At 35.3% G+C, this 26,793-nt stretch overlaps 8 protein-coding genes across 8 annotated transcripts; 4 read left to right on the top strand and 4 right to left on the bottom strand.

The window, feature by feature from the left end:
* Nucleotides 1-558: 558 nt before the first annotated feature.
* On the top strand, nucleotides 559-2,133 carry Bfra_002458 (putative carboxylesterase protein; the record flags this gene model as incomplete). The annotated part of the gene is made up of 1 exon (XM_037332877.1): nucleotides 559-2,133. The coding sequence occupies one exon, from the start codon at nucleotides 559-561 to the stop codon at nucleotides 2,131-2,133; it is 1,575 nt and encodes a 524-aa protein (XP_037195005.1).
* A 1,290-nt stretch (nucleotides 2,134-3,423) lies between these two features.
* Nucleotides 3,424-5,654, bottom strand: Bfra_002457 (putative benzoate 4-monooxygenase cytochrome protein; the record flags this gene model as incomplete). The annotated part of the gene is made up of 7 exons (XM_037332876.1): nucleotides 3,424-3,611; nucleotides 3,685-3,786; nucleotides 3,852-4,266; nucleotides 4,345-4,688; nucleotides 4,752-4,934; nucleotides 5,021-5,422; nucleotides 5,543-5,654. The coding sequence occupies 7 exons, from the start codon at nucleotides 5,652-5,654 to the stop codon at nucleotides 3,424-3,426; spliced, it is 1,746 nt and encodes a 581-aa protein (XP_037195004.1).
* A 688-nt stretch (nucleotides 5,655-6,342) lies between these two features.
* On the bottom strand, nucleotides 6,343-8,046 carry Bfra_002456 (putative fad fmn-containing isoamyl alcohol oxidase protein; the record flags this gene model as incomplete). The annotated part of the gene is made up of 1 exon (XM_037332875.1): nucleotides 6,343-8,046. One exon carries the CDS (start codon nucleotides 8,044-8,046, stop codon nucleotides 6,343-6,345), a length of 1,704 nt encoding a protein of 567 aa, XP_037195003.1.
* Nucleotides 8,047-8,696: 650 nt separating this feature from the next.
* Bfra_002455 (uncharacterized protein) lies at nucleotides 8,697-8,925 on the top strand (the record flags this gene model as incomplete). The annotated part of the gene is given in 2 exon segments (XM_037332874.1): nucleotides 8,697-8,765; nucleotides 8,776-8,925. The coding sequence occupies 2 exon segments, from the start codon at nucleotides 8,697-8,699 to the stop codon at nucleotides 8,923-8,925; spliced, it is 219 nt and encodes a 72-aa protein (XP_037195002.1).
* An 8-nt stretch (nucleotides 8,926-8,933) lies between these two features.
* Nucleotides 8,934-10,268, top strand: Bfra_002454 (putative integral membrane protein; the record flags this gene model as incomplete). Its single annotated transcript, XM_037332873.1, has 5 exons — nucleotides 8,934-9,083; nucleotides 9,142-9,178; nucleotides 9,237-9,304; nucleotides 9,363-9,745; nucleotides 9,803-10,268. 5 exons carry the CDS (start codon nucleotides 8,934-8,936, stop codon nucleotides 10,266-10,268), a joined length of 1,104 nt encoding a protein of 367 aa, XP_037195001.1.
* A 956-nt stretch (nucleotides 10,269-11,224) lies between these two features.
* On the bottom strand, nucleotides 11,225-12,268 carry Bfra_002453 (putative short chain dehydrogenase protein; the record flags this gene model as incomplete). The annotated part of the gene is made up of 4 exons (XM_037332872.1): nucleotides 11,225-11,403; nucleotides 11,470-11,755; nucleotides 11,807-12,094; nucleotides 12,152-12,268. 4 exons carry the CDS (start codon nucleotides 12,266-12,268, stop codon nucleotides 11,225-11,227), a joined length of 870 nt encoding a protein of 289 aa, XP_037195000.1.
* A 588-nt stretch (nucleotides 12,269-12,856) lies between these two features.
* On the bottom strand, nucleotides 12,857-13,822 carry Bfra_002452 (uncharacterized protein; the record flags this gene model as incomplete). Its single annotated transcript, XM_037332871.1, has 1 exon — nucleotides 12,857-13,822. One exon carries the CDS (start codon nucleotides 13,820-13,822, stop codon nucleotides 12,857-12,859), a length of 966 nt encoding a protein of 321 aa, XP_037194999.1.
* A 1,385-nt stretch (nucleotides 13,823-15,207) lies between these two features.
* Nucleotides 15,208-16,737, top strand: Bfra_002451 (putative fad binding domain protein; the record flags this gene model as incomplete). Its single annotated transcript, XM_037332870.1, has 3 exons — nucleotides 15,208-16,057; nucleotides 16,118-16,388; nucleotides 16,446-16,737. 3 exons carry the CDS (start codon nucleotides 15,208-15,210, stop codon nucleotides 16,735-16,737), a joined length of 1,413 nt encoding a protein of 470 aa, XP_037194998.1.
* Between the last annotated feature and the right edge of the window lie 10,056 nt (nucleotides 16,738-26,793).

Below are 26,793 nucleotides of genomic sequence, written 5' to 3'. Positions count from 1 at the left end.
CATTTCTGTATAGAATTCTGCTCTTTGTGTGATACGTAATCGCGAGAAAGGCAATAATCTAAAGTGGATTGTTATTCGCAGTGTCTGTTGCGTATGCCTACAGCATTAGGACCCCTGTACGGAGGTTACGGTGATTATGAAAAAAACTTTAGGCTCTTTTAAAGTATAAATACTTTAAGGTCTCCATGCAGGTACACGCAGTGAGTGAAGATCTCTGATCCAAATCAGACTACCGACATCACCCCAACCATGTGCCGGTGGGGAACCTGTATTGCTGGGTCCCGATAACCCTTTGATCTTCAATCTTGCTCCATTTGCTCCATCTTATTTTCGACGTACAACGATGAGAATAGATCTATGCCGCGCAATCCCAACTCGCTGGACCTGCATCAGCACGCGTCCTTCATCTTGGCAGTGCGGTGAGCTCTCTATATCTATTTATATGACGTTCATGTCGTTGTAAATATGACACATATGAGTGGGTGGCTTTCTCATCTTTCGGAAACCCACAACCCATTCTTTATGATTCTTTCTTCGTCACAATCACATTTCTTAGCCATGCCGTGCATTCTGCCTTCCCTGGTCCCCATCGCGGCTCTGTTGTGTACAGCAAGCGCTGCGCTGTATGACCAAAAGATCACAACTAGCTATGGTGCAGTGCAAGGCTACGCTGCTTTCAACAGCAGCCCTACTGGGGTCAATCTAGAGCACTGGAAAGACATTGCGGTCTGGAAAGGAATTCCTTTTGCTGCTACCACAGGAGGAAATAATCGCTTCAAAGCCCCTCAACCAGTTACACCATGGAATACAACTTTTGCTGCCAAAGATTTTGGTCCTGTCTGCCCCCAGACATTCCGCGCTGTGCCTGATGGCTACACAGACTCTGAGGACTGCTTGTGCCTAAACATATGGAGTGCCGCCAACTCGACGGATGCGAAGCTGCCCGTTGTAATGTGGAGTTATCCAGCTATGTCGAGTGCTCGCGATGATCTTTTCGATGGCGGAGGTATGGCTGATAAAGGCGTCGTCTTTGTTAATTACAATTACCGGAACGGTATTTTTGGCTGGCTTGCACACCCCTGGCTCTCAGCCGAGATGAACGAAACGTATAACACAAATAGCTCCGGTAACTGGGCAATTCTCGATCAGAATGCTGCTCTTAACTGGATTGTAGAAAATATTGCGGCGTTCGGAGGAGACCCTGAGCATATTACAGTGATGGGCCAGTCAGCCGGTTCGGCCGCCACCTACCATATTGTGAACAGCCCGTTGACGAAGGGACTTATTGTTGGCGCCATAATCGAATCTGGTGTTCGCGACCCCAAGGATCCTTTGAGTTCCAGCCTTGCCGAGAACTACCGCAGTCTCGACGTGGCCCTGGAAAATGGCGTGAGCTATGTATCGGATTATAATGTCACCTCACTTGCAGAGCTCCGTGCGTTGAACTACTCTACCTTCGCCCAGGCAGATGACTTCGGAGCGGTTCTGGATTACTACGCTGTGCCGGATACATATATGAACACCCTGATTAATGGAGCAGCCAACGATGTGCCCATTATGACTGGAAACACTAGAGATGAAAGCGGTGCGACGTACGGCCTTAATATCACCCTTGCTACCTACTTAGCAGACATGAACACCACCTTTGGCGACTGGGCAGACGACTTCTTGACTATTTACAGTGCGAATGATAGTATCTCAGCTTCGGCGGCATACAATCGGCAATGGTCAGATCGCTCCGCCGTGGGTACTTGGTTATGGTCGCAGCTGTGGGCTACGGCTTCCGACAAGCCGGTGTACAACTACTTCTGGGATCATGCGCCGCCTGGACAAACCCAGGGTGCTTATCACGAATCTGAGATCAACTACGTGCTTAACAACCTGTACGACACAGATTTGCCCTGGGTGGCGGAAGACTACGAGATCGCCAGTACCATGAACGCTTACTGGGTCAACTTCATCAAAACAGGAAACCCAAACGGGGGAAATCTCACATACTGGCCTGCCAGCAACGCCAACAGCAGTGCTGTCCAACAAGTTGGTGATGGCTGGGGCCAGAGTTCTTTGGCCATATCTAAGGAAGCAGTAGCTCTCTTTGAGAAATGGTTTGATGCTTTAGAGACTGTGTATTAATGTCATGGACCGTGTGGTCGCACCAATCAACAGGCACAAATCAGGGATCGTGTAGAAACCTTGTCTCATCCTCAGACCTACGGTGATTACATAATAAAAATAAGCTTGATGTCTTGATTTCAAGGCAGATATCTCCCGAAGGTTTATTGTAGAGTTTGAAACAATATGGTTCTAGCTTTGATGTGAATAGTAATAATACGACACTTTTGTGATTCTTTATTTATTAGTATAAATTATTTATAAATTATATTTGTTGGTATCTGTTCAAACACGTGAGTAGACGTGACATTTCATGTCACGTTTTACCTCACATATGCACGGACTGCGTAAATGGGATGGTTATACATATATAGAATAGCAATCCCTCTTCGTACGAAAGGGGTAGACAGAATTACAATACTTTTTCAACCCTCTATGCTTTGTGTATACACCTTGGAAAGTCTGACCAACAGTATCACCATGGGGATAGTGAATTAAATATAGTACTATGGTTCACACTGCTGTAATATTGCTTGAGGTTCTAAAAGCTAGGGCTACGAAACGTATTACTGTAGTACCGAAAGGCGCTAGCGCTAGCGCTAGCACGGTCACATGATACATATCCCGATAATATTATCTCAATATAGATTCATTATATAAAGTTTGATTTTCTGATTATTTATATATATATATATAATTATAATAATATTCCGTCATATAAAGGGATCTATAGATTTAATTTTTAAATAATAATTGAAAGGAATAGAAGTTACCGGCACTAATCACATAATGTAATTAGTAATACAGTTACTTAAATAAACTAGATTATACAAACCTTGAATAAATATATATTAATTCTTTTTGTAAGAAACTTGAAGGAATCAAGATCTATATATATAACAATATAATCTACACCCTCCTTTATCCTCCACTCAAGAGCTCTGATTTGTGCCTGATCAATGTCGGCCAGCATATCTAGTTGTAAGCGCTGGCAAGCGCTATACGACTACTAGTTTTTAATATGGATAGAAGTTATACGCCATACCCTCTAACCACATCCTAGAGAGACGAACGCACTGATTCTTGAATCGGGGGCAGTGAGGCACCGTGGTGGAATACAGAATGATCAATCCTGGGTGAGGGGCGGGGGCTTCGAACCCCCACAAAAGCCTAACATTTCATCGGCCCGCACCTACCGCACCGCTCGCCCCCCAAAATATATAATTAGTAACGATAAGTGAAGACTCTATCTAAATAACATATCACGGGTTCCATCCCTCATAAATATTAGTTTATTGATTGTAGAACTAATTATATACGAAGTTTAAAAGTACAGAATAAATCCCCTGCTTGCATTGTAACTTGATCTTTTAGATTATCCCAAAACTCGTCGGGATTATAGTCTTCGGAAAAGCCGATATGAAACTTCTTTAGTAAGATTGCTGTTACGAACCGCATCTCTAGAAGGGTAACGGCTTTTCCGACGCATTGACGGGGACCTGATGAAATCTAGTTAGTAAATCTGTGAAGTGTGGTGCTGAAGAGGTGGCTGTATAGATCAAGTACACATACCGACACTGAATGGAGCGTATGCTCTCTGGTCAAGCACTAACTCAGGATGCGTAGTCCAACGCTCTGGAATAAACTCATCAGGTTCGACAAATGCATTAGGCACTTTTCAAGATAATATGATTAGCTTCAGGTAGGTATACGAAGAGGATGGAAATAAAATCACATACGACGATGCGAAGAATACTTCGTAGCAGTAACTTTCACACCAGCCGGAATAAAAGTATCATCAACCCAGAGACCATCCGGGCCCGTCATCCTCGCTCCTCCTGTCAATGCTGGGGGGGCAATTCGAAGTACTTCTTTCACAGTAGCGTTCAGATGTGGGAGAGAGGCTAGTAGGTTCACATCTGTTACATCGATATCTTTCACCTCATTGTAGATCTTGTCATACGTAGAAGGGTATTTGCAGATGTAGTACATCATGGCGATGAGCCCGGCTCGTGTAGTATCGCTACCGGCTGTCACTGCGGATAGTGTGCTTCCTAGAAGAATATTGTATCTGACTTTGTCGCTCTTTTTACCTTTTAGGTCGTTGTATTCCTCGATGAGAAATTGCGCGATATCTATCTCTTTGGTATCTTTCTGCGAGGCCTTACATTAGTATCTATGATTTTATATGTAGAATTTAAGTATTTCTCAGCTAGACTGGGCTAGACCTACCTTCATCCGCTTTTGTATCGTTTCCCAACAAAAGTCCAAAGTCTTCGTTACATGTCTCACTTTTTCCAAAAACGGGAAGAAACAGAGACCAACTCGAGCCAGCCAGATAGCATCATTCATAGGGCTTAGCATAGCTAGAGCTCCTCTCTGATGTATGAGCTCCATTCTCTGTTTTTGTGCTCGGACGAAGCCGAAATCTTCTCCAAAAGTAATCAGACCCATTACATCGAAGGCAAACCATGACATAAGATCATTGAGCTTGATAGGCTTGGTATCTCGAGATTGAATTGCATCAACAAGATCGTTTCCAAGAAGAATGATACGGTGGGAGTATTCTTTGACGGCTGCGAGGGGGTTAGATGGAGGTTGCGGAATGAAAGCATAGGGTTACATGGTTTCTTACGTACCTTTGGTAGAGATACCTTTGTTCCATGCGTTTCGTCGTGATCGAACTTCCTCGGGGTCCCGTTCAAAGACCACGGAGGTCATTGGATGCAAGAGATCATACCAAGGATCTTTGCTGTTGTTATTCTTCGCGCCATCAAGAAGCTCGATGCCGGCTGGGTGGAATATACAGAGTTCATTTGGGCCTGGAAGAGAGGTTTAGCAAACATCATATGATTAAGCTAGTCCCGGCCCCATCAGCAGGAGTGCGGTGATCAATGAGCTCACTGACCAGTTCGAACTATTGGACCATATTCCTTGTACACCTTGTGTAAAACCAAATGATTTGTGGAATTCCGGGAGTGCCATAGATGCCAAAACTTGGTGGCAGCTGCGAGTCTTGGACCAGGGAAATGCTTCAATTGATGAAAGGAGAGACGGTATGTTACAATGCTTCCAAAAAGACCAAGTAAGTAGCAGCCAGAAATCCTCAAAGTTGTCACATAGTGACTTGATGAATAAGTGTGCTCGGTAGGGGATGTCAGAAACCAAATGACGAAGAACAGGGCAGTATGCGAAAAAACGATCTCATAGATGCGCAAATGCCATTCTCCTCGGATAAAAATGCCCAGGTGAGCAGCAATACCTGAAGATATTGCTGCAAGAGACAGGAGAATAGAATTCATGTTACTCGCTTCTCGTCGCAGAGAATGTATTTGGTAGGATGTGATCAGGAATCATAGATCATGCCATTACTTGCGCATTAATGTTAACAAATGCGAGCGGAAGTAAAAAACCTTTCCAATTGAAGTACTATCCCACAACGGCACGGCGTTGCTGTACATCCATCTGATTGGAATACCGCTTGAAGACTTTAGTGCCGCTACAGTGAAGATGTGAGGACTTCTAGATTCATCATGATCCATTCGGTCTCGCCGCAAAAATGGTGAACTAAACCGTTGTAATCTTCAATAGAGACATACAGCCGTGCGTATGGCCATGACGGACTTGTTTTATTCACCGCATGATGTGGAAAAATTTCTCCATGCGGTTTGGTGCATGCACGGGATTCTGCTCTAGGACCTTGGATAATTGATTTAACCATAAGCAGCCCCGCCCACTCACCCTGGGATCAGCACTAACACATGCAGTGCTGAAGGATAAATTGGATACGGCCCTTTCCTCAAACGGGCATCGCCCGTTGTAACGCAAGGATTATCACGATCATCACACGTTGCTGATGGCCAGCATGGAAGTGGATTTTCGTGGTCCCGAACGACTTTCGAGCCATGCATATGCATGTAGTCACTAACATAAGCTTGCTGAGATATTATGCTCAAATGCATGAACACCAATGATTTTCACATTGCTTAGATTTTGAGTTCCACTGCCGAGACAACAATTCGCTGAAAGACATACATACAGTACGCGTAGAATAGATTGTCACTGCAGACCCAGTCTGGACCCAAAACGATAGAAAGAGAAATGAGGGGCTAAAGGTTACATTGATCGAAACTATCACTACAGAGAAATTAAACCCTAACCATCCTCTTTCTGTGTAACCGTTACCTTTGACACATCGAAATTAACAAGTATTACTGCAGCGATCCGGCATTAAACCTTGCATAGTCGACCGTCCATTTGTTGCGTCCAACGGTCGCTTCCTACCGCACCCAGAGCGTAAAATCTATCCAACGGATCGTACTTGGCTTTGATCGTATTCAGACGACCATAGTTTGCGCCGTAAAACGCAGTTTGCCAATTAGGTTGTTGGAAATCGGCCTCATTGAGGTATACCGCCCCGTTGGGTGTAAGAGCAGCTAGTGCAGGCCCAATAGTGTTGGTCATATAGTCTTGGCTTGCAAAATTGGCTGGGAAATTTGTATAATCAAGATAAGTTCCGTATACGGCATTCATGAGCGTTTTTCTCCAGTATGGGTTCACGGCAATATCTGGCGCGCCGGGAACCACGGTTTTGTTGACATCAAGAGTGACACCAGCCATGACATAGTTGTTGTTGACAACAGATTTAAGAATAGAGATGAAACTATCAGTACTGTTTTGAACTACCGAGCGAGGGATCAATCGCCCAGCAGTATTGGCGTTGGAGACATTAGCACCGAAGCCTGCAGACTGATAGTAGTTCAGAAAAGAGGTAGATGCTGAGGATACATAAGCGTATGGAATCCCGCCTGCAGTGAGCGTAGAAAGAGTTGGCGCAATAAGGTTATCAATGACATCTTGTTCGATCTCAAGGCCGACGATTGGCGACACGAGGAAAAAACCGGCACCAGCAGTCCACACAAGTTGCAGACCGCTGTCGACCATGTTTGGTAGCGATTGCAAGAACACCTTGATAGCATTCCAGTATACAGTAGCACCTTCCGCTGTGGATGGAGTAGCAAATTGCAAAGTCGCAGAGGAGAGAGACTTTATCTCTGGGTGAAACTTAACGGTTGCCGACACAACAACACCATAGGTTCCACCTCCACCTCCAGAAAGGGCCCAGTAGAGATCAGAATGAACAGTTGGTGAAGCTGTAACCAGTGCTCCAATACCGGTTACAACCTGCCATTCCAGGACCTGATCAACTGCAAGACCAAACTTTGTAGCAAGCGGGCCGTGTCCCCCTCCTTGACTGTAGCCACCTGCCAACGCCACAGTAGGGCAGTTTCCTCCTACTATAGTTCCGTTATTTGCGTCAGCAAATTGGTAAGCTTGAATAGATGATACACCAGCTTCAAGGACTGCAGCTTTTCCATTATATGCAGTAGATTTATATGAATCAATAAGAGAGAGAGATGTCATATAATGTGTCCATATAGCAAGTGCTCCTGCACCAGTAGATTTGCCATTGTAGTCGTGACCAGTTCCACGAATAACCAAGCGAAGGTTGAACAGATTAGCAAAGATGACAGCTTCCCTAATATGTAACGAGGATGTTGCGTTGACGGTATAGCTGACGTAGTTTCCTAAAGTGCATGATGCTGACTCTGGAAGGAAAGGGTTGCAAGAGTTATTCGTGAACATCCATGCCATAGCAGAGGAGGAGGAGGCTAGGTGGGGCTCAGGAAGGTACCAGTTATTCTGAAGATTGTCGCAAGCAGCCTTGTCATAATGATCTTGGTGACAAATTGCAGCGATAGGTACCGAGGCAATGAGCCTCCCGCCAAGTGTTGCATTGAAAAGAGCCCACTCCGAGGCGTTAGGATAGAAGAGATCTCCAGGAAAGTTGCGACAGGTTGAAGTAAGGGAAGAGGCAGTGGCCATCAAAGGGCAGGAACCAAAAGGGTAGGAACTAAATGGGACCATTGACATGATTGCGATAGCAGAGAAGCTCTTTACGAGCCCTCGATGGAGATTCGCGAGGAAGCCGCCGTGATCAATCATCTTAACGGTGTCAGGTTGTTGGCCGCAATTGTCCTTTGTTAATTGGTGATTGGTGATCGGTCTGTGCTGCGGCGAAGGTGATGACTGCGACAAAAAACGTGGTTCGGATACAACGGCGATTGATTTATCCAACAAGAACGTAACAATTCGTGAATCAGCTTGCGTGTTGCATATGCACGCAGAGTGCCATGTGCAATAAGACGCAAGTTATCAATTGATGTTACAAAAGCTTGTGTTGCAGAGAAAAAGATAAAAACTGGAAGGTACTTATTACAGAAGTATCCGAAAACCTCGTGTTCAGCTACTTTCCTCAAAATAGGTTATTCCGGAAGAAGAATCCAATATGAATTTGCCTCCACAAACTAGCTACCGTAGGATTCTTCCAATTAAAAAAAATATCGCTTTCGGACAAGAGAAAAGGGTTATATGCTTACCACGCCATTTTTCCCAAAGGCAATAAGTAGGAAGACCGGGTAGTAGACCGGGTAGTAGACCGGGTTAATATCCCAGTCCGGAAGAGGAAGGCAATATATGCGAGTTGGAGATATAGTGCACAGTGTGCTTACTCAGACCAAACCATGCTACCTGTACGGATTCCAAATTCAGGAGGCTGTGATTGTGATATTAGGGTTACATCGTACATTTTGGTACGTACAGCCAAGTATGATCGCTTTGTGTGAGAAAGGATGGTTGGAAACTTCAATTAATGCTTCAGCCAATCTCCTTGGTTGGTATATCTGTAGGCACCATTTCAATACTTCTTATTGCTTTTTCTTAGAACACAAAAATTCGGAAAACAGGCAGTAAACCTCCAAATGGCTACGACAGAGCGTGGGAAGACTGTGATAGTCTGGTTAATCGTGTTTACAATACTTGTAATACTGAGTATGATCGGTCGATTTTGGGCCCGACGGATACAGCGAAGAAAGCTTTCTCTCGACGACTTTTTCGTTGTCTTTGCATTTGTAAGCTCCGTTTCCACGTCTTTCGTTCCCATAAACAAAATGTCTAACCGCAATACAGCTTAACCTCATTGGACTCGAGATTCCAACATTTATGAGTGCGTGCATATCGATGACCATCCAACAGCTGGTGGAATTACACTGACTGAATCTCAGGCTACCATCATAATCTCGGAGCTCATGCAGTGGACCTAACTTATGAAGATTCCACATTTCAACATAAGGTATGTCACTGAGAAGAGAGTAGGCTGATAAGCATAGGAAGCTTATACTTGTTTCTAGGCCCAGTATTCCGCCTCCTTCACTTGGACGTTTGCGACATGTTTTGCGAAATTGGCGGTATTATGGATGTACCTCTCTATTTTCCCAGGTCGCAGGCTCAAGTGGGCCGTCTACGTGACGATGGGGCTTAGTGTTGCCTTTTTGATCGCCTTCGTACCAATTTTCATGACTGTGTGCCTGCCAGTATCAGCGCAATGGAGCCCCGACATTATGTTTACCTTGGCTCACTGCAGGGCCATTCAAACCCAAGAGTTCGCATCAGTAGGGGCGAACATGGCTCTGGATCTAATTATTGTCATAATCCCGATTCCCTCTGTATGGTCCTTACAGATGAGTGTAGCCAAGAAGGTTTTCGTTACATCTATGTTCAGCCTGGGATTGGCGTAAGTTTTCCATCAAAATACATATTTTGTAGGCTTTAACTGAGAATTACTTTCCAGCGTGGTCGGTATTGGCGCATGGAGAATCGACACTACTATTAAATCCACGAAGTCGGTCGACTGGAGCTGGTTCGTTGTCCCTGTCGGGCTACAAAGCCATCTCGAGCTTTGGCTTGGAATCATCGCTGCAAACTTGCCGCAAATGAGCCCTCTATTGACTAGGCTCCTTCTTCCAGCCATGTCAAGTTTTTATAAATCAGTCACCTCTAGCAGATACACTCTGGGTCGAACTGGTGGACAAAAAGACACGTCTGGGTCGACGGATGATTCGCGGGGGGGAAATAGCAGCCGGAGGAGATTCACACAAATCAGTGACGAAAGAACCGAGCTTGAATCTATGGAAGTCCCTCTTAGCAAAATCGAAAGACGCCACGAAACTGATATTGAATCCGGGCAGCATGACTCTCAGGAAATTCCCAAGTCAAAGATTTGGCGGGAAATCGAGGTCAGCATAAATCATGAATAGCATGACGGAGTTGCACTATCCTTGTACTATATAGATAATCCTAGTATTTATGCGAAATTTGTGCAAGTTTTAACGCCAACACTAGTATATCGCGATACTAGGTTTTGAAATCGGTGATAAGATGTCAGAATCTCATTGGCATGTTTATTTTGCTTTTGACGTTTGGTTGTAAGGTTATTGGTGAGATAGGCTGCACAATACTAGTATTGACGACTACGACTACAGTGTTCTTCTGTACATTCCCCAGCATCACTAACCTTAACCTAAACTTCAACTTTTACATATTTGCGCCTACATCCAAAGTACTGCGAACAAACGAGAGGTTCAAATTATCTCGAAGTCATCATATGATTATTTTTTAGATGGGCAGACGAAAGAAATTCTCCAGTATGTACAATGTACGAGCACATAGGGCGCGAATGTAGTAATCTAAAGGTTGATAATCATCGATTTTTTCTCAATATTTTGACTCTCGCATAAGGTTACCCCTCCCTATTCCGTTACCTCCCTGTCATCACACTCGTGCTGCCAGAAAGTATGCAACTCCGGCGCTATGAAAACCAGGTTAGTCCTCTTGTAGTTTACCATCTTGTGGTATGTGCATCTAGCGTCGGAGTTGCATGCTTTCTGGTAGCACGAGTAGCGTTCAAAAACACATACATACTGCATAGTAAGCCTAAGGTTACCCACTTCCTCACCTTCCTATTCCAATCCCTCCTTGTCATCGTAACATTCAAAACATATACATACTGCATAGTAAGCCTAAGGTTACCCACTTCCTCACCTTCATATTCCAATCCCTCCTTGTCATCATAACATTCAAAAATACATACATACTGCATAGTAAGCTTATCAATTGTCACAACCACTACGGAAAAGACCTAGTGGGGCGAGCACGAGCCCCTCCACTCTTGCACACATGCTAGCTAGGCAGCTGATTACGCATCTAGATACATTCATCCTCCAGGCACGAAAGGCCATCCTTCGCATCCAAGGGTAAAGATGGTACTATTCTGAATCTTCTCAGCTTGCGCAGAAAGTTCATCAACATCCCAGTTAGCCCAGATCATCCGTCCATTCAGGAATTTTGTCTTCGGCTGAGTAAGCCAAACTAGGAAGTTCGCAGGCAACGCAGCTGTGGATGGGAAGTATGGATTAGTAATTATGATCTTTGAAGATAGGACGGAGCAATGGTACATACCAGTGTCCATCGGTAGTGTAGCGGGATCAACATCAGCTGCACGAAATACCTTGGTGTCCACCATTCCAGGGTGGACGGTACAAATGAAGATGTCAGGGTTCTCCGATGCTAAGAACTCCATTATCTTCACTTGTGCCGTCTTGGCACTCTGGTAAGCCGATTGCCCAGCAATCCATGTAACTGGTAGCACCAAACTCCCTGAGGTGAGTCCGTACACATATGCGCCAGCCTTATTCGCATTTGGAAAAAAGGCTTGGGCCATTATTACAATGGATTTAACATCGGTCTAGTTAAAAACGCTTAGCAGGTCATTGTTAAAAATCGATATCGGACGAACCTCATATGCTTCCCACCACTTGGCGAGATCTACAGAGACAATAGGTCCCTTGATACCCTTGCTTGCCGCACCCATCACGAGAACATCCCACGTGCCAACTGCCTCAGCTACCTTTTTAATTCCTGCCTCATCGGAAACGGATGTAGCAAATACTGAGCTGCTGGCTGTGTTCTGAGGGATTTGATTCTGCGTCTCAAGTAGATCTGATTCAGTGCGGCCAATGAGTACTAAATGCTTGGCTCCCGCTTTGGCAAATGCCAGGACTGTCTCGCGTCCAATTCCGCTACCCTATGATAGATCAATAAGCATCTGCGTATGTTTTCGAAATGACATAAGGAGTCTTACCGCTCCTGTGACGATGACAGTTCGTCCTGCTTGACTAAGGGCTGGCTGAGTAGCGTCAATAGCATGATAGACATCGTTGTGCCAAGTGGCTGTTGGGCATGGATATGGAGGTTGCATGGTGGCTTCAGCAACTTGTATTATGATGGCCGAAGATTATGGAGATGGTACGAAATCAGGTATTTGCCGTTCAATAAGTTCTCAAGAAACAAGTGTTTTGAAAGAAAGGAACCATGAAATAGAGGAGTGTTATATATTCTGATCAGCATTGCTGATTACTCGGTCCTAGACACAACCAACAAAAGAGGGCGGGGCAGTGCATGATGTGGTTTCACAAATTCACTCGCGACCGTACTATATACGACAATGCTGGGAACTACGCTACTATATTTAATACATAATGTTGGGAACATCGGGGAATTGTGACATTTGATTTCTTGAAATTGTCGGAGAAAGAACTTTTTCTTTGGTTAATTAATCACTGGTAACTTCGGTGAGCGTATGTATTATGGTATTTTAGAATTGAGGTTGCACCGGATGAAGTGCTGAGTACGGAATTATCCTTTCACATTCTCCAATCCCTGCTTTGACAATCCTCGCTCTTATGCAATATACCAGAAGTAGTAACCGAATCACGTGTCGTATGTTCGTACAGATTATCTCCATAAGCCATTCATTATAAGCCTAGCCCAGAGTCATCACTGATGGTTAAATTTGCCGCCATTGTTCATGTCCTAGAGGCATGAGTGATAACAATGCTGTCCAGCAACACCACACTTGCCATGTCCATTTATCCTCATCTTTTCCGCTGCGCAAAATACACCTGTATGATACATAAAAGCCGATGATAGTTGCTGGAATAGACGCTATCCATTCACCCCAGAAGAGCGCGCAAATCGGACTCCAAAGGAAAATAGGAATTGCAAGTGACCACCTAGTAATCCACTCTCCCAGAAGAATTGGTGCAGTTTCGCGCCCTCTCGACTTATCGCCAAGTACATCTTTCAGATCTTGGACATGCATTGTTGTCATAATGACACCACTGATTACTAGAACCCATAACTGTCCGATAGGTGTGATAACTGCGTCAGAAGAACCGCCTCCGCCGATAGCGACTTTCAGAGAACTTCGGTTGTACACCCAAAAAGCGAGAGCAGCGATGAAGTTGCGCTGGATCCAACCATCATCTGACGCTTTGAGATCATTGTAAACCCACGTTCCCGTCAAAATACAAGCCGTCTCGGCTCCAACATTGAGAAAACAGTGGTTGATAGCAAGTACAGCAGGAATTAACAACTGCAATGCTAGACGCACTTCTGTACGAGTCACCAGCCCTTGAGGTATAGGCCTCCATGGTTTATTTAGCTGATCCTCGGTTACGGACTCCCATAGTCGCTGGTTGGCGAGGACAAAGATTAGGAGGTTCGACCAGTTGAATAACACGACAGCAGGAGTTCTCCAGAGCACTTCCCGGGCCGAAATGTGGTCTCCTGAAACGAGAGGAGGTCCAGCAAGCGCACAACAGATCCCAAATACCGTGTTAGGAACGACAAAGGTCACAACGTCGCTGCTCGTAAATTGCCAAAAGTATCTGGCAATTTTGGCAAGGATCTCGACTCGTTTCACCAAAGAAGGAGACTCGACTACAGACATGGCGTCCACTTTGGTCGGCATTTTGGGATCTTCCCATTGCAGGTGGAAGGATTGTAATGTTATAAACATCAGAAAGATACTGGGCTAAGAAATTATTGCGGTTCTATAGGTTCGGACCGGAACTTTGACATAAATTCCACCCACCCGCATTCAATTGGTGGATCAAAAAGAGTTCTCAGTTTCCCGGAGTGGATAATTTCGATGGGTATCGACGGAACTCCCCGCAAATTGTATAAGTGGGGGAAGATAGTTGCAAATATCCCAAAAGGAATAAAGCAATTACTTGCGATCACTCTACTGCAGTCAGCATGAAGTTTTATGCGGTGATTCAGAAATTTCTGCTCAGATATCATTATCAGGTGGTAATATATTCATGCAGCCAGTCACGTCAGGGGGGCTTGATGCACAATTCGGGAAAAGACGTTACTTGAGGCGGCTGTCAAATCAATCTTTAAAGCATCGGACAGATACCCATGATATTCCGGATGCATTTTACTTACGCTTTCATGTGGCTTTTCAATTAGCCCACTCCTGCTAGTTTCTTTTCGGACAGACATGCCGAGCGGTGATTACCTGTATGCTGTGCTGCACCTGCTGCGCCTCTCTTGGAAAAATGCCAATGGGATTGCGTCTTATTCTTAATCGTTTAGGCTGAATGCTTGGCTTTCTAGTGCCTTAATTACTGGCAGTTGAAATTTCCTGGCATACACTTCTCTAATTTTATTTCACGCGCCGCACTAACACAGCACCGCAAAGTAATAGTCCGACGCAATGTAATGCGCGATCTCTTACTTGATGGATACTCGGTGTCATTTGCTGCACTTCACGATGCAACGTTCTGCTGTAGCATCGCGTTTCCGAACTCTTTTAGGATATTCCGGGAACGAACAGATACAAGCTGCTACTCAGCTTCCTCTTACACACATCGCAACATTTCAAGCTGGTTGGCGAATTTGTGCTGAAGATCATTTGTCAATATCAACATCTCATCGCATGACTGAACAAATGGCCTTCCTCTCCTGTGATCAATTACTTGTCTCTTTCTGGGCTGCATTTTTTCCTTTTGCGCTGCAGACTTCAAGATGGAAATTTCCCACCGCCAAGTCTCACACAGGCTCAAACCCCTCCTAATTATTTTTATCATCCTCATCAGTGGACCATGGCTGTGTGCATCTACTATTCTCGAAAGCTGTCGCTGTTTTCCAGGAGACTTATGCTGGCCCAGCGTATCAGAATGGGCTGCATTTAATACATCTATAAATGGAAGACTGATCTCAACTATACCAATCGGATCTGTGTGCCATGAAACCTTCGGAAACCAAAGCACGTACAATGTATCAAAATGTACGGATCTGCAGGCCGCTTGGATCGACCCCCAGACTCATGCGGATACATCCCACTCCGTCATGGCACCATTCTGGGCGAACCACAGCTGTGATCCTTTCTATCCTACTCAGAGTCAGTGCGTCGTAGGTACCTACGTCCAATATGCAGTGAATGCCAGCTGCGCGTCAGACTATCAAGCTACACTTGCATTTGCGACGAAGCGAAATCTGCGTTTGGTAGTCAGGAACACAGGGCATGATTACTTTGGAAAATCTTCGGGTGATGGTGCCTTAGCTATCTGGACGCATAATATTCGGGACTTTAAATTTCTGGATTATGCTTCGAAGGGATACACAGGAAAAGCTATGGTGATTGGTGCCGGACTGCAGGTTCTAGAGGCTACTACTCTGGCTCATACACAGGGTTTGACGATTGTTGGGGGGGCTACTGCCAGCGTAGGTATTTCAGGGGGTTATACTCAGGGTGGTGGTCATGGCCCACTACTGTCGAAGTATGGATTTGGTGCAGACCAGGTTTTGGAATGGGAGGTGATCGCTCTTGATGGACAACATATGAGAGTATCTCCATATCACAATCAAGCTCTATATTGGGCGTTAAGCGGCGGCGGCGGTGGAACTTACGGGCTAGTCCTTTCAATGACAGTCAGAGCGTACCCGGAAGAAGTGACAACAGCCGCGAATCTCACATTCACCAATCAAGGCGTCTCCCAAGATCTATTCTACAGCGCTGTGGCAGCCTTTCATAATGTCCTCCCTGCTCTAACAGACGCGGGTAGCGTGGCTATCTGGACACTGCAGACCACAGGATTCAGTTTAGCTCCAGCTACAGGACCAGGCATGACGAAAGGAAAGATGGATGAGATCTTTGCACCTGTATTACAGGTGCTGACCGATCTTCAGATCTCATACTGTAAGATTCTTCTATATATGTCTTATACATATGGCTAAGTGCTAATATACAACGATTCAGCATATACATCCGTCGAGTTTCCTAACTTTTACGAAAGTGCCATTGCTATGAATCCTCCTTCGGAGACTTCTATTTTCCAAATCGGCAGTCGCTTGCTCCCTCGTTCGGTTTTGGCTACTAACTCAAGTGGGTTGATAGATGCTCTTGCGAGTATATGCTCCTATGGTGCTGGGATTAGCGGACTTGCTTTCAAAGCTCCTTCGAACTCTTCATTCCCCAACTCAGTCAATCCCGTCCTTAGAAGTAGTATGGTTAGTTTCGTAGTAGGAACGTAAGTATATACAATTCAATTCTTACTATAAAACTAGAGCTAATTGTCGTATCATAGCTGGTGGAATAGAACTGATTGGGAAGCAAACCTCGAGAACCAAGTACTACTGACAGATACTTTGCTTCCACTAATAGAAGAATTTACACCGGATGGAGGATCTGCATATTTAAATGAAGGGGATATCCGGGAGAAAGAGTGGCAGCGGGTGTTTTACGGTGATAATTATGAATCTCTTCTTAGTATCAAAAATGAGGTTGATTCTAAGGGCCTTCTATGGGGCCGGACAGCAGTAGGAAGTGAATCCTGGGAAGAAGATTCGAATGGGAGACTTTGTAAAGTTGATATTTAAAGAAATTCATACATAATATGTTAGGTTTCTCTTCTTCTATAAAATCATGTTTAAGTGATAGCCAGGAATATGTAAGGGGTGGAGCCCGTGATGTCTGGCTCAGGCAGAGCCTTCGCTTACCGTTACCGTACCAATCACGTGGCGCACACACATAATTGAGAACCGGAAGCGCAAATCTCTTTTTCTTTCTTCATAGAATCGACCATAGTGTTACAGATACTTGTCTTAGATATCATGTGGAAGGAATATCCGATTGGTGAGTATTAGGGCTTTTACAGGCGGTAGTATTATTGTAGGGTTTACAGTTGATAAATGATATAATCAAGATTTGAATAAGGTTGGGTACAAATAGTAACTAGTAACCGAAGATGCTATTTGAGTTGAGTATAAAGCTTTATATATTAAGGAAACTATCTATTTATATAGATCTTCATTCTTCATAGGTTGGTTGACTTAGTGCCAGCTCAGTATTGCCCATACAGCGACTCTTGTGCAGCATATGTAGAACGTAGTCCTGTCTGTGACGATCCCTTTGACTGACTGGAACTAACCTATCCATAAGCAATCTACTTGCGACAAAGAGCTCGTTGGCGACCGGGCTGTAATGCGGGCAGTCATCTCTGATCTAGATCTAGTTTTATGATCAATCAGGTCCTTGAGGTTATTGTGATGAAGGATACATGTTATTGTTTTCAAGGGAGAAAAAGTAGAAGGAAAAGGGTTACTTTTGTTTTCGATTTTTATTTGCGAAAATAGAAGTTATATTAGTAAGTATATTGCTTTCAGTTTTAGGGAAAAAAGATAATAGACTTTAATTTTTAAGGCTTCTATAAGTATTGCAATGATAAGTTGATGCTTGAATTAGAAATAAAAATGATATATGTTCTCTAAATAGAAGGCCACAATTGCAAGTAGGCCATAATTGTAACTAGAGCGCCACTCCACCTTTGATTTTACATTTTCCTATGTATTTATACGAGAAGGATACGGAAGATGTAGTACCCATGATATATAGATCCTAATTGTTTAATTATATTCTAAAAAACTAGCTATGAATAGAAGATAATAGGTCTTATATAGATCTACTGAAAAAACTAGTCTCTTCTTTATTCACTTAAAGCTTTAACTGATATCCCTATTACATATACGGCCCTGCTATATGTACAATCTTAATCTCCCATTTTAAATCATTTTAAAAATTAATAATAATTCTAATTTATAAGATATAAAGCTAGTAATTTAATTGATAAATAACAAGATAAAGTATTATCTAAAAATATAAAAATATCTTCAATTTTTAAATCTCAATAGAACTTATAGTATTCGATTTCTATTAGATTATAATACAATCTTCTTTTTTTTTTCTTTTGAATTATTAGTTTTTATAATATCAAAAAACTTTATAATCTTTATGAATATTAAATTTATAATAAAAAAAGCTTTTGAAAGCTTTTTATCTCTTTTGATTAAAGATTTTGTTAATTTTAGAATCTTTTTAATCTCCTTTTTTGTATCATATATAATCTAATAATCAATCTTTTTTTACAATACTCTCTTTTTTATTTTAACTTCCTTTTATTTTTTTTCAGCTTTCTTTTCAATTTTTAATTAAAGTTTAACTTCTCTCTTTTATTTCTCTTTAAATACTTTATTTTTTTAATATACTTTAACTTTAATAATAGTAAAAAGTAATTATAAAAATGTATTACTTTCTTTTTCTTTAATAAGATTTAAATACTTTAAATAAACTCTTTTCCTTTTTTCGAACTTTAGAGATTATTCCAAATCTTTAGTTCTATATCCCTATATAATAGCTTCAGCTTTTAATATAATTGTAGTTTTAAAAAGCTTTAAAATGATTTTATAAATGAAAGTGTAATGAAATTCTAGTTTTATTTTATATATTGCTTTTAATATATATAGTATAGTAAGAGTATCTCTATGAGTCCTAAATAATATAGGTAGTATAAAAGAAGTTTTTAGAGTAATAGAATTGATTATAAGATTTCGATTTATAGAATATATACCTGTTTTTTCGAAAGATTATAAGATATTATACCTCATATAAATAAGCTTCTAGGTTTTTTTAAATAAGCCTTAAAATATACATTTTATTATACCAACGATCCCCCCGCTATTGTATATCAAATCATTTAATAATATACTATAATTCGTTACGAAAGGGCCGAAGGTTTCAACATCAAGAGGTTATAGTTGATGCATAGAATAAGAGGAGAGAATTAAAACAATTATCTTTAATTTATTACATTTTGAAAGGAATTCCATATTAATATAATTAGAATGATTATTTACAATAAATAAACAATACTTTCCATCTACTTTACAATATATAATAAGATCAAATATATTTATAAACTAATATAGATTAAAAGCATTTGATAATTATCTATTACTTAAAGCTCTAAAATAAGCTTTATTCTTTTTTTCTATATTCTAAATCTATAAATCTTATAGATCTCTAGAATCTCCTTTATAAATAAAAGCAGAAGAAAGAGTTATTCTATTAACACATATAGCGGCTAATAAAATAATAAACTCTTTTGATTTATTTTGTCTAGCTTTTATTACTTTACTTTTATTATAAGTATTAGTACTTATTATCCTCTTTATAGTCCTCCCTATATCAATCATAAAGCCCTTCTTATAACACTTTGCCTTAGAAGAACTGCGAGAGCAGGGTACAATTTATCCTTAGAATCTATAACTATAGAATCGAGAGCAAAGTGCTTATAAAACGCTCCTATATACTAGCTATATATATATAATTGTATACGTACACATATGTGCATATAAATAATTGCATTGTAATTAAATACAATTTGTAACACTACCCCCCCTTTAGAAAAGTTTATCTTTAAGCTTTATAATTACCTATTTAATACTCAAATTGGTGATTGTAATATGATATTAATTATTATTTAATCGAATAATATAATAAACAGATGTATATATAAGTTTTTCTTTTTCGCAATAGGAAGGCATATGGAAAATAAAGGAAATTGTTTTATAGTTTAGTAATAACTCGAATCTTTTGAGGTATATAAATCTTCTAAATCTATTCTTCTTTTAAAACCCTTTTCAATTATTTACTTTTTTTTATTCTTTATTTTTATTATATTTTCGATATTATTAATAAAATATAATAACAAAAGTAAATTATTATTAATATAATTAAGATAATTGAAAGTAGTATATATAATAGTAAGTTATTTATTTTATTTTTTGCATTTGGTATATTAATATATTTTCCTAATAGCTTATAGCAAAAAAAGAATCTATTCCTTTTGTTATATAAGATAAGTATGTTTTTATAGAAAAATTGAATAATAATAAAAATAAAAGAGATTTTAATAAAAATGAGAATAATAATAATAAACTAAATTATAAGAATATATATAAATAGAGTTTTTCTTTTATCCATTCTTAATATATAATTAGTTTATCTAATAAATATGATTATAAATACTAAGAATGATATATTTAAAGATAAAGTTAATCTTTGATATATTTAATAAATATATTTATTTTATTATTTATTAAAACAGAATTTAGAAAAGGAATACAATTTATTTATTAATTATATTAAAGATTATAAAATGAAGTTTACTAATAAATTAATCATAGTGATATATTATTTTTATAAACTTAAAGTTGATAAAGATATTATAATAAAGGAGAAGATCTTGAAGACTTTGTATTAAAGTTAATTTGATTGTAAATTTAATACAATCCATCATAAAAATGTTGATTTTATTAACATTAATGAATTAAGGTTTTTAAATAAAAGATTATTAAAGAAGATAGTACTACAATAGGAATAATATATTCAAGAGAATAATTAAATCTATATTAATTATATTTATAATTATATTTCTGATAAGGGGGATAGTATTTATTATCAACTTTTTAATCAATTATTTAATTAACCTTATTGCTTGCTTTATTTAACTAATAAGTATAAGTATAAACACTTGTTTAAAAGAAATATTTATAAGATATTTCTTTAATATTAATTGATTATAGCTCTATACAATAACATAATAAAGGTGAGTATTAGCTATTTTGAAACTAATAACAACACTAACTTTTATTTAGTTCAACTTATAAAAGAAATTAAAGAATTATATTTCAAAAGAAATATTTTCTCTCATCTTTGCTTGGGAAGATATAGAATATTATATAATCAAAACTATAGAGTAGAAAGATAAATTGAAGTAATAACATTAATTCACTATAATTCAAATAGAAACAAAACTTTTGATAACTCATAAATAATTAAATAAAATTGAACATAAACTCGGTTTTATTATTATACATACTATAACTAAAAGTTGTTTTATTTTTAAACTTATAATTATTATATATATTTTTATTATTATTATTAACTAGGAATTTAGCTAATATTTCAATTTAAATTATTCAGTCTTTACTATTATACCTCATCCAACTATAACCATTAATACCCATAGAAGTTTTCTTTTTAATCTAATCTAAATCTATTAGACAAAGAAAAAAACTTTCTTTATTATATTAGTTTAGCAATTCAATCTTTATTCAATTGCTTTCAGCCTTTTATTAAATTAGGATTTTTTTTATTATAATAATAAATTAAAAAAATTCTTTTGATCTTTTTTATTTATATATTAATTATTATTTGTGAAATTGTAATCATTCTTTCCACTCTTATAGAAACGAATCCACTCCAATAAATATACAAAGGGTTTTAATAAAATGGAATTTTATAAATAGAAATCATAAAAATAATACAGAATAGTTTTTAAATTAAAGATGGGGTACCAGGTAAAATCATTATTAATATTTAATTATGATATTTTATACTTGAACTATCTACACACTTTCTTAATAATAAGAATACACTTTATTTTTTATTTAATATTATTGATAATATTTATTAAAAATAGTAATTCGAGGATTTATCCAGAAAATGGATTATTAATTACTTTGCGAAACTTATTAAATAAAAATATCAAGTGGATTTTTATAATTAATAATAGATCTAATTTAAAAGAATCTCTAGTATATTTAATAATTTTGAATTTTTTTTGAATAGAGTAATCTAATTTCTTGAAAGATTGTTATATTAGAAAGTCTCTTATATTAAATTATACCCAATCTCCAACATTGAAATCTATTAATTAATAATACAAATTAATTAATTAAGATATTTTTTTTTATATACATAAAATATTCTCTTTTATTTAATTAAAAATTAATTTATTATATTTTGTATACTCCCTAATATCAATTATATTCAGATTATTAATTAACAAAATTAAATCAGATTTTTAATTTCAGGAATTACAAGATAAATAGTTATATAAAGTTTTATATAAAGATTAACCATTTAAAGATTTATATAAAAATATAAATTAAGTATAATTTATTATTAATAAAAATTCGAATTAATTATTTTGATAATAATTTATAAAAGATTATAAATATTATTAAAGATATTGATTATAAATCTCAGTTTAATCATTAGTTTATAAATAATAAGCAATCAAATATTTAACTTATATTCCTAAAATATTATTAAATTCTTCCTAGAAAATTAATATAAATTAAGAACCATAATCAGAGATTATAGATTCTAAAAACTTATAATACCTATAAATATAATATAAATATAAGTAAATTTAATTTCTTGAATTAATTAACTTATAATATAATATAGAAATTGCTTATTTAATAAATTAATCAATTATAATAAATATATTATTATAATTATATTTATTTTTATTGAAATTATAATAATCCATAGTGACATATTGCTAAGCTTAGATTGAAATAAACAATAAATATAGAAAACTGAGAGTATAATCTCTTAAAATAAAGTTATACTTATATTAATGATAGTTCTATATATATTATTTTATAATTTGAATCATTTTATTTTAATAATATTGTTTTATTAAAAGAATAAGTATTTTCTTTATATCAAAATATATAATTGAAATTAAATTATAAATTTCATAAATCAAATAAATTCGTAGATTATTAGTATTCAGTATATAAAATTGATTATTATAAAATAAGAATTCTTTTTTGAGTATAAAATACCTATATATTTTAATAATCTATATATACAAAGTTTCTAGATTTGGAAGGAATTTATTTACTTTAATAATTCGATTTATAATATTGAAAAATAAGATGATTATATATATATTGATATTTACAATTATATCTAGATTTTACTATAGAGATTTATATATAATCTTAATATTTATTTAATTATCTTTAATAAGCTATTATAAATAATTCTTTTTTTTAATACTATTTTATTAATCTAACTTATTAATACAATATATAAATATATCTACAAGAGAATTATTCTTTTCAGTATAATATATAATAAAAAAGTTATAATTAACAAATAATTCTATCCAATATACTTAACAAATATTTAATTATTTAATTGATATAAAGTACTTAAAAGCTTTATAATCAATATATACTTTAATTTGATATAAGAATTCAGCAAGTTTGATTTTCTAATAGTTTAGGGATTTAATAATCACAAGTATTTCTTTATTATAAACTTTGTAATTCAGTTCAATAATAACTATTGTTTTCGAAAAGTAGATAATTAATAATTATTTATTATTATACTTCTGAAATAATATATTAGTAACTACATTATCAAATACATTGATTTCTAATATATAAGATAATATATAATTATAATATTATAAGAGAAAAATGGAGATAAATCTATCTTTGAATATATCAAACACAATTTGATAGATTTTATTAAAATGGAATTTGATATTCACTTTTGTAAATTCATAAAGAAATTTTGTTATTATATTGTAATCCTTAATAAATCAACAATAAAAGTTATAAAAACCTAGAAACAATTGAATACCTTTTATAATAATAAAATAAATTCAAATAGTAATTACTTCGATTTTCTTTAAATCAATTTATACTCTCTTAATAAAAATAATAAAATCTAAATACTTGATATATTTAATATTGAATTTGTATTTCTTGAAATCTATTTATAAATCAATGGATTTAAGTTATTCAAGAATATATTTAATATATTCTTTATATTTGTTTTCATTTTCAGAATAAATTAATATATTGTTGAGGTAGGTAGTATAGAAGTTATTTAAATAGTCAAATAGAATATTATTTATATATTATTAATAAATCGTAGGGCTGTTTATTAGTTCAAAGAGTAAAATTTTGTATCTATAGAAACCATATTGAGTACAAAAAATAATATACTTTTTGAAAGTAGAATTCATATAAATATAATAAAATACTTATCAAATATCTAATTTAATATATATCTTCGCACTAGTGAATCGTATAAGCATTTTATTAATAAGGAATAGGAAATATTTATCTTTATATATTAAAGAATTGAGTAATCAAAAGTTTATACAAAATCTTAAGCTTTTATTTGACTTTTTTATAAAGAGGATTAGTACTGTGAATAAAACTTGACTAGATTTTATGAATCCTTTTGTAAGATTTTCGGTGATATATTTTTTAATAACTTCAAGTTGCTTAAGAAATATTTTATACAGAGGATTATATTTGAGGGCTTTTTTGCTTTCTTTTTTCAATATAATCTTATAATTATATGATTAGGGGGGAAATAGAATATTCGATTTGTATTTAGAGAATATTTAATAATATTACTAATAAACTTTGGGGATTAATAGTTTGATCTCAATATCTACAATAATATAATTGAAAGTGACTAAAATTTCTAGTTTCAAACTTTTCAAAATAGAAATTACATTTGAGATATAATAGTCTTTTTTTTAATTAAATTTGTAAAGTGAAATAATATTATCAATTTCTATATAAATAATTATAAAGATCTTGTAATTTCTATTTCTTTTATAAATAAATTAAAATTGGGTTAGCTTAAGTATACAAATATTGAATATATTGAAAATACAAAAAGAAAGAGATTTGTATATTATTTGAATAAATATTTGATTGAGAGTAGATTTCTTTTTTAGGTTAATTAAAATCTAAATTTTGATGGATATTATTTCTATTATATTAATTTCTTTTAAAAATATAATAAATATTTCTAGTATAATCATTATTATACTCTACTGTTTACTATTCAATTAGTAGTATATTTGATTTAATTAGATATTCCAATTATTTATATTTTTCTGTTTTAAACAATTAATTCTATAGTTTTGAAGATTATTTTTAGTTAAAGATATATTTTTTAATAATAAAATAATAGAAGGACGCTTTGTAGACTAATTAAAACTTTGATTAAAACAATTTATCTTAACTTAAATCTCTATTAGCTATATATAGTCTAAAATCATATTATATAATCTTAAATTAATAATAAGAAATAATAGATAGAATTATTATTGAATATTAATAATAAAATTAAGAAATATATAATAAATAATTGCTTTATCTCTTATACTATTATAGCTTTTGATTTTAATAGAAGGATTAAATAATAAATAATAAGATTTAAATATAGGAAATAATAATATAAGGAGTATCTTGTTAATAAAAACAAAATCATTTGTTTTAAAGTTTATAAAAGATTAAATTTGAAATAAATATTTATTTTTCAAAAGTATGTAGAGTAGATTTATAAAGTTATTTCCCATTAATTTTATCAAATCAAGAAATCTTATATTCCGAATTATATTTAAAAAAGAATTTCTATTTAAGTATATTGATTTAAATATTAGTCTTTGATATTACAAATAGATTTAATAGTTTCTATTTATATTTCTAAATTCAAATCTTTTTTGATATTATAGAAATCTTTATGGGAATCTTTATTCTCTTTAGTTTTTTCAATTTCAACTATAATACTAGAATTATTTATATATAAAATCGAATTATAATTAGCTTCTGATAAGAGAGATGTAATATTACAATTGAAATTGTTTTCTAGAAATAAAGTAATATTTAATCTAAAGATTCTTGTATAGTCATTTGAAATGCGAAAAGGATTTTGGGAATGAGATTAAGGAAATGGGATAGAGTTGTTAGGTATACAGAAAGTATCTTTAAGTATACTTTGTATAAAAGTATTATTAATAACTTTTTTGTTTAAAGTTTCTTTAATTTGTTTGTAATGATTATATTCTCGAATAATAACTTTAAGTTTATTAATTTCTATAAGCTTATTAATAAGGTTTTTGATAATAGTATAATCTTTGATATAAAGATTAATAGCTTATTAAAGGAAATCAGATATTTTTCTTTTTAAATCGCAAAAGAGAGTTTTATTATTAGTGATTTCCGTTTATATAGTAAACAATTGGAACTTCTGATATTATAATATAAAGTTACCTTTTTAGGTATTATTAGGTATAATCTAGTATTTATATTCAATTTATATATAATTGATTTCGATAGGATTTTTATAAATTGTTATAAACTTATTAATTAATTGTAATTCTATTAAAAGAGGGATTTGAATATATAAAGAATATAAATATTATTAAACTTCTTCTTTTATCTAATCTATTATATAAGATTAATATTGTAATTCCAAGATAAACAATATTGTATATAACTTTAATTATTCTATAATTAATAGTTACTATAAATCTACTTTTGATTTTATATTATTTTTAAGTTTTAATAAAAGATTAATAGATTTCGAAATGTATAGTTTTTTTATAAAAATAATATCAAAACGAAAATAGAATATTTGATAAAATAGTAAATTATAATTAGATGTAATTACTATTGAGTGAATATTCTTTTCTAAATAAGAATAAGATTATTTCAAGGTATATTCTTAAAAACGATTTTTCTTTTTTCTAGGTGTAAAAACATTCTACTTAATAGATCTTATAGAAATATTAGAAATCCAAACTCTGTTTTTCTTAAAAAAAGATATATAAGATTACTAAGAGATAATATAAAACAAACTAATAATACTTTGAATATTATTAACTTATATTTGTAATCTAGTAATTTGTTTCTATAAAAATTTGAATACTTATATTTAATCTATAATTAATTGTATTTAAGTATTGATTTGAATAATAT

Source organism: Botrytis fragariae (assembly GCF_013461495.1).
Source record: "Botrytis fragariae strain BVB16 chromosome Unknown tig00000012, whole genome shotgun sequence".
NCBI classification, from domain to species: Eukaryota; Fungi; Ascomycota; class Leotiomycetes; order Helotiales; family Sclerotiniaceae; genus Botrytis; species Botrytis fragariae.
The sequence above is the reverse complement of the archived record's forward strand: the minus strand, read 5'-3'. Positions and strand labels throughout refer to the sequence as shown.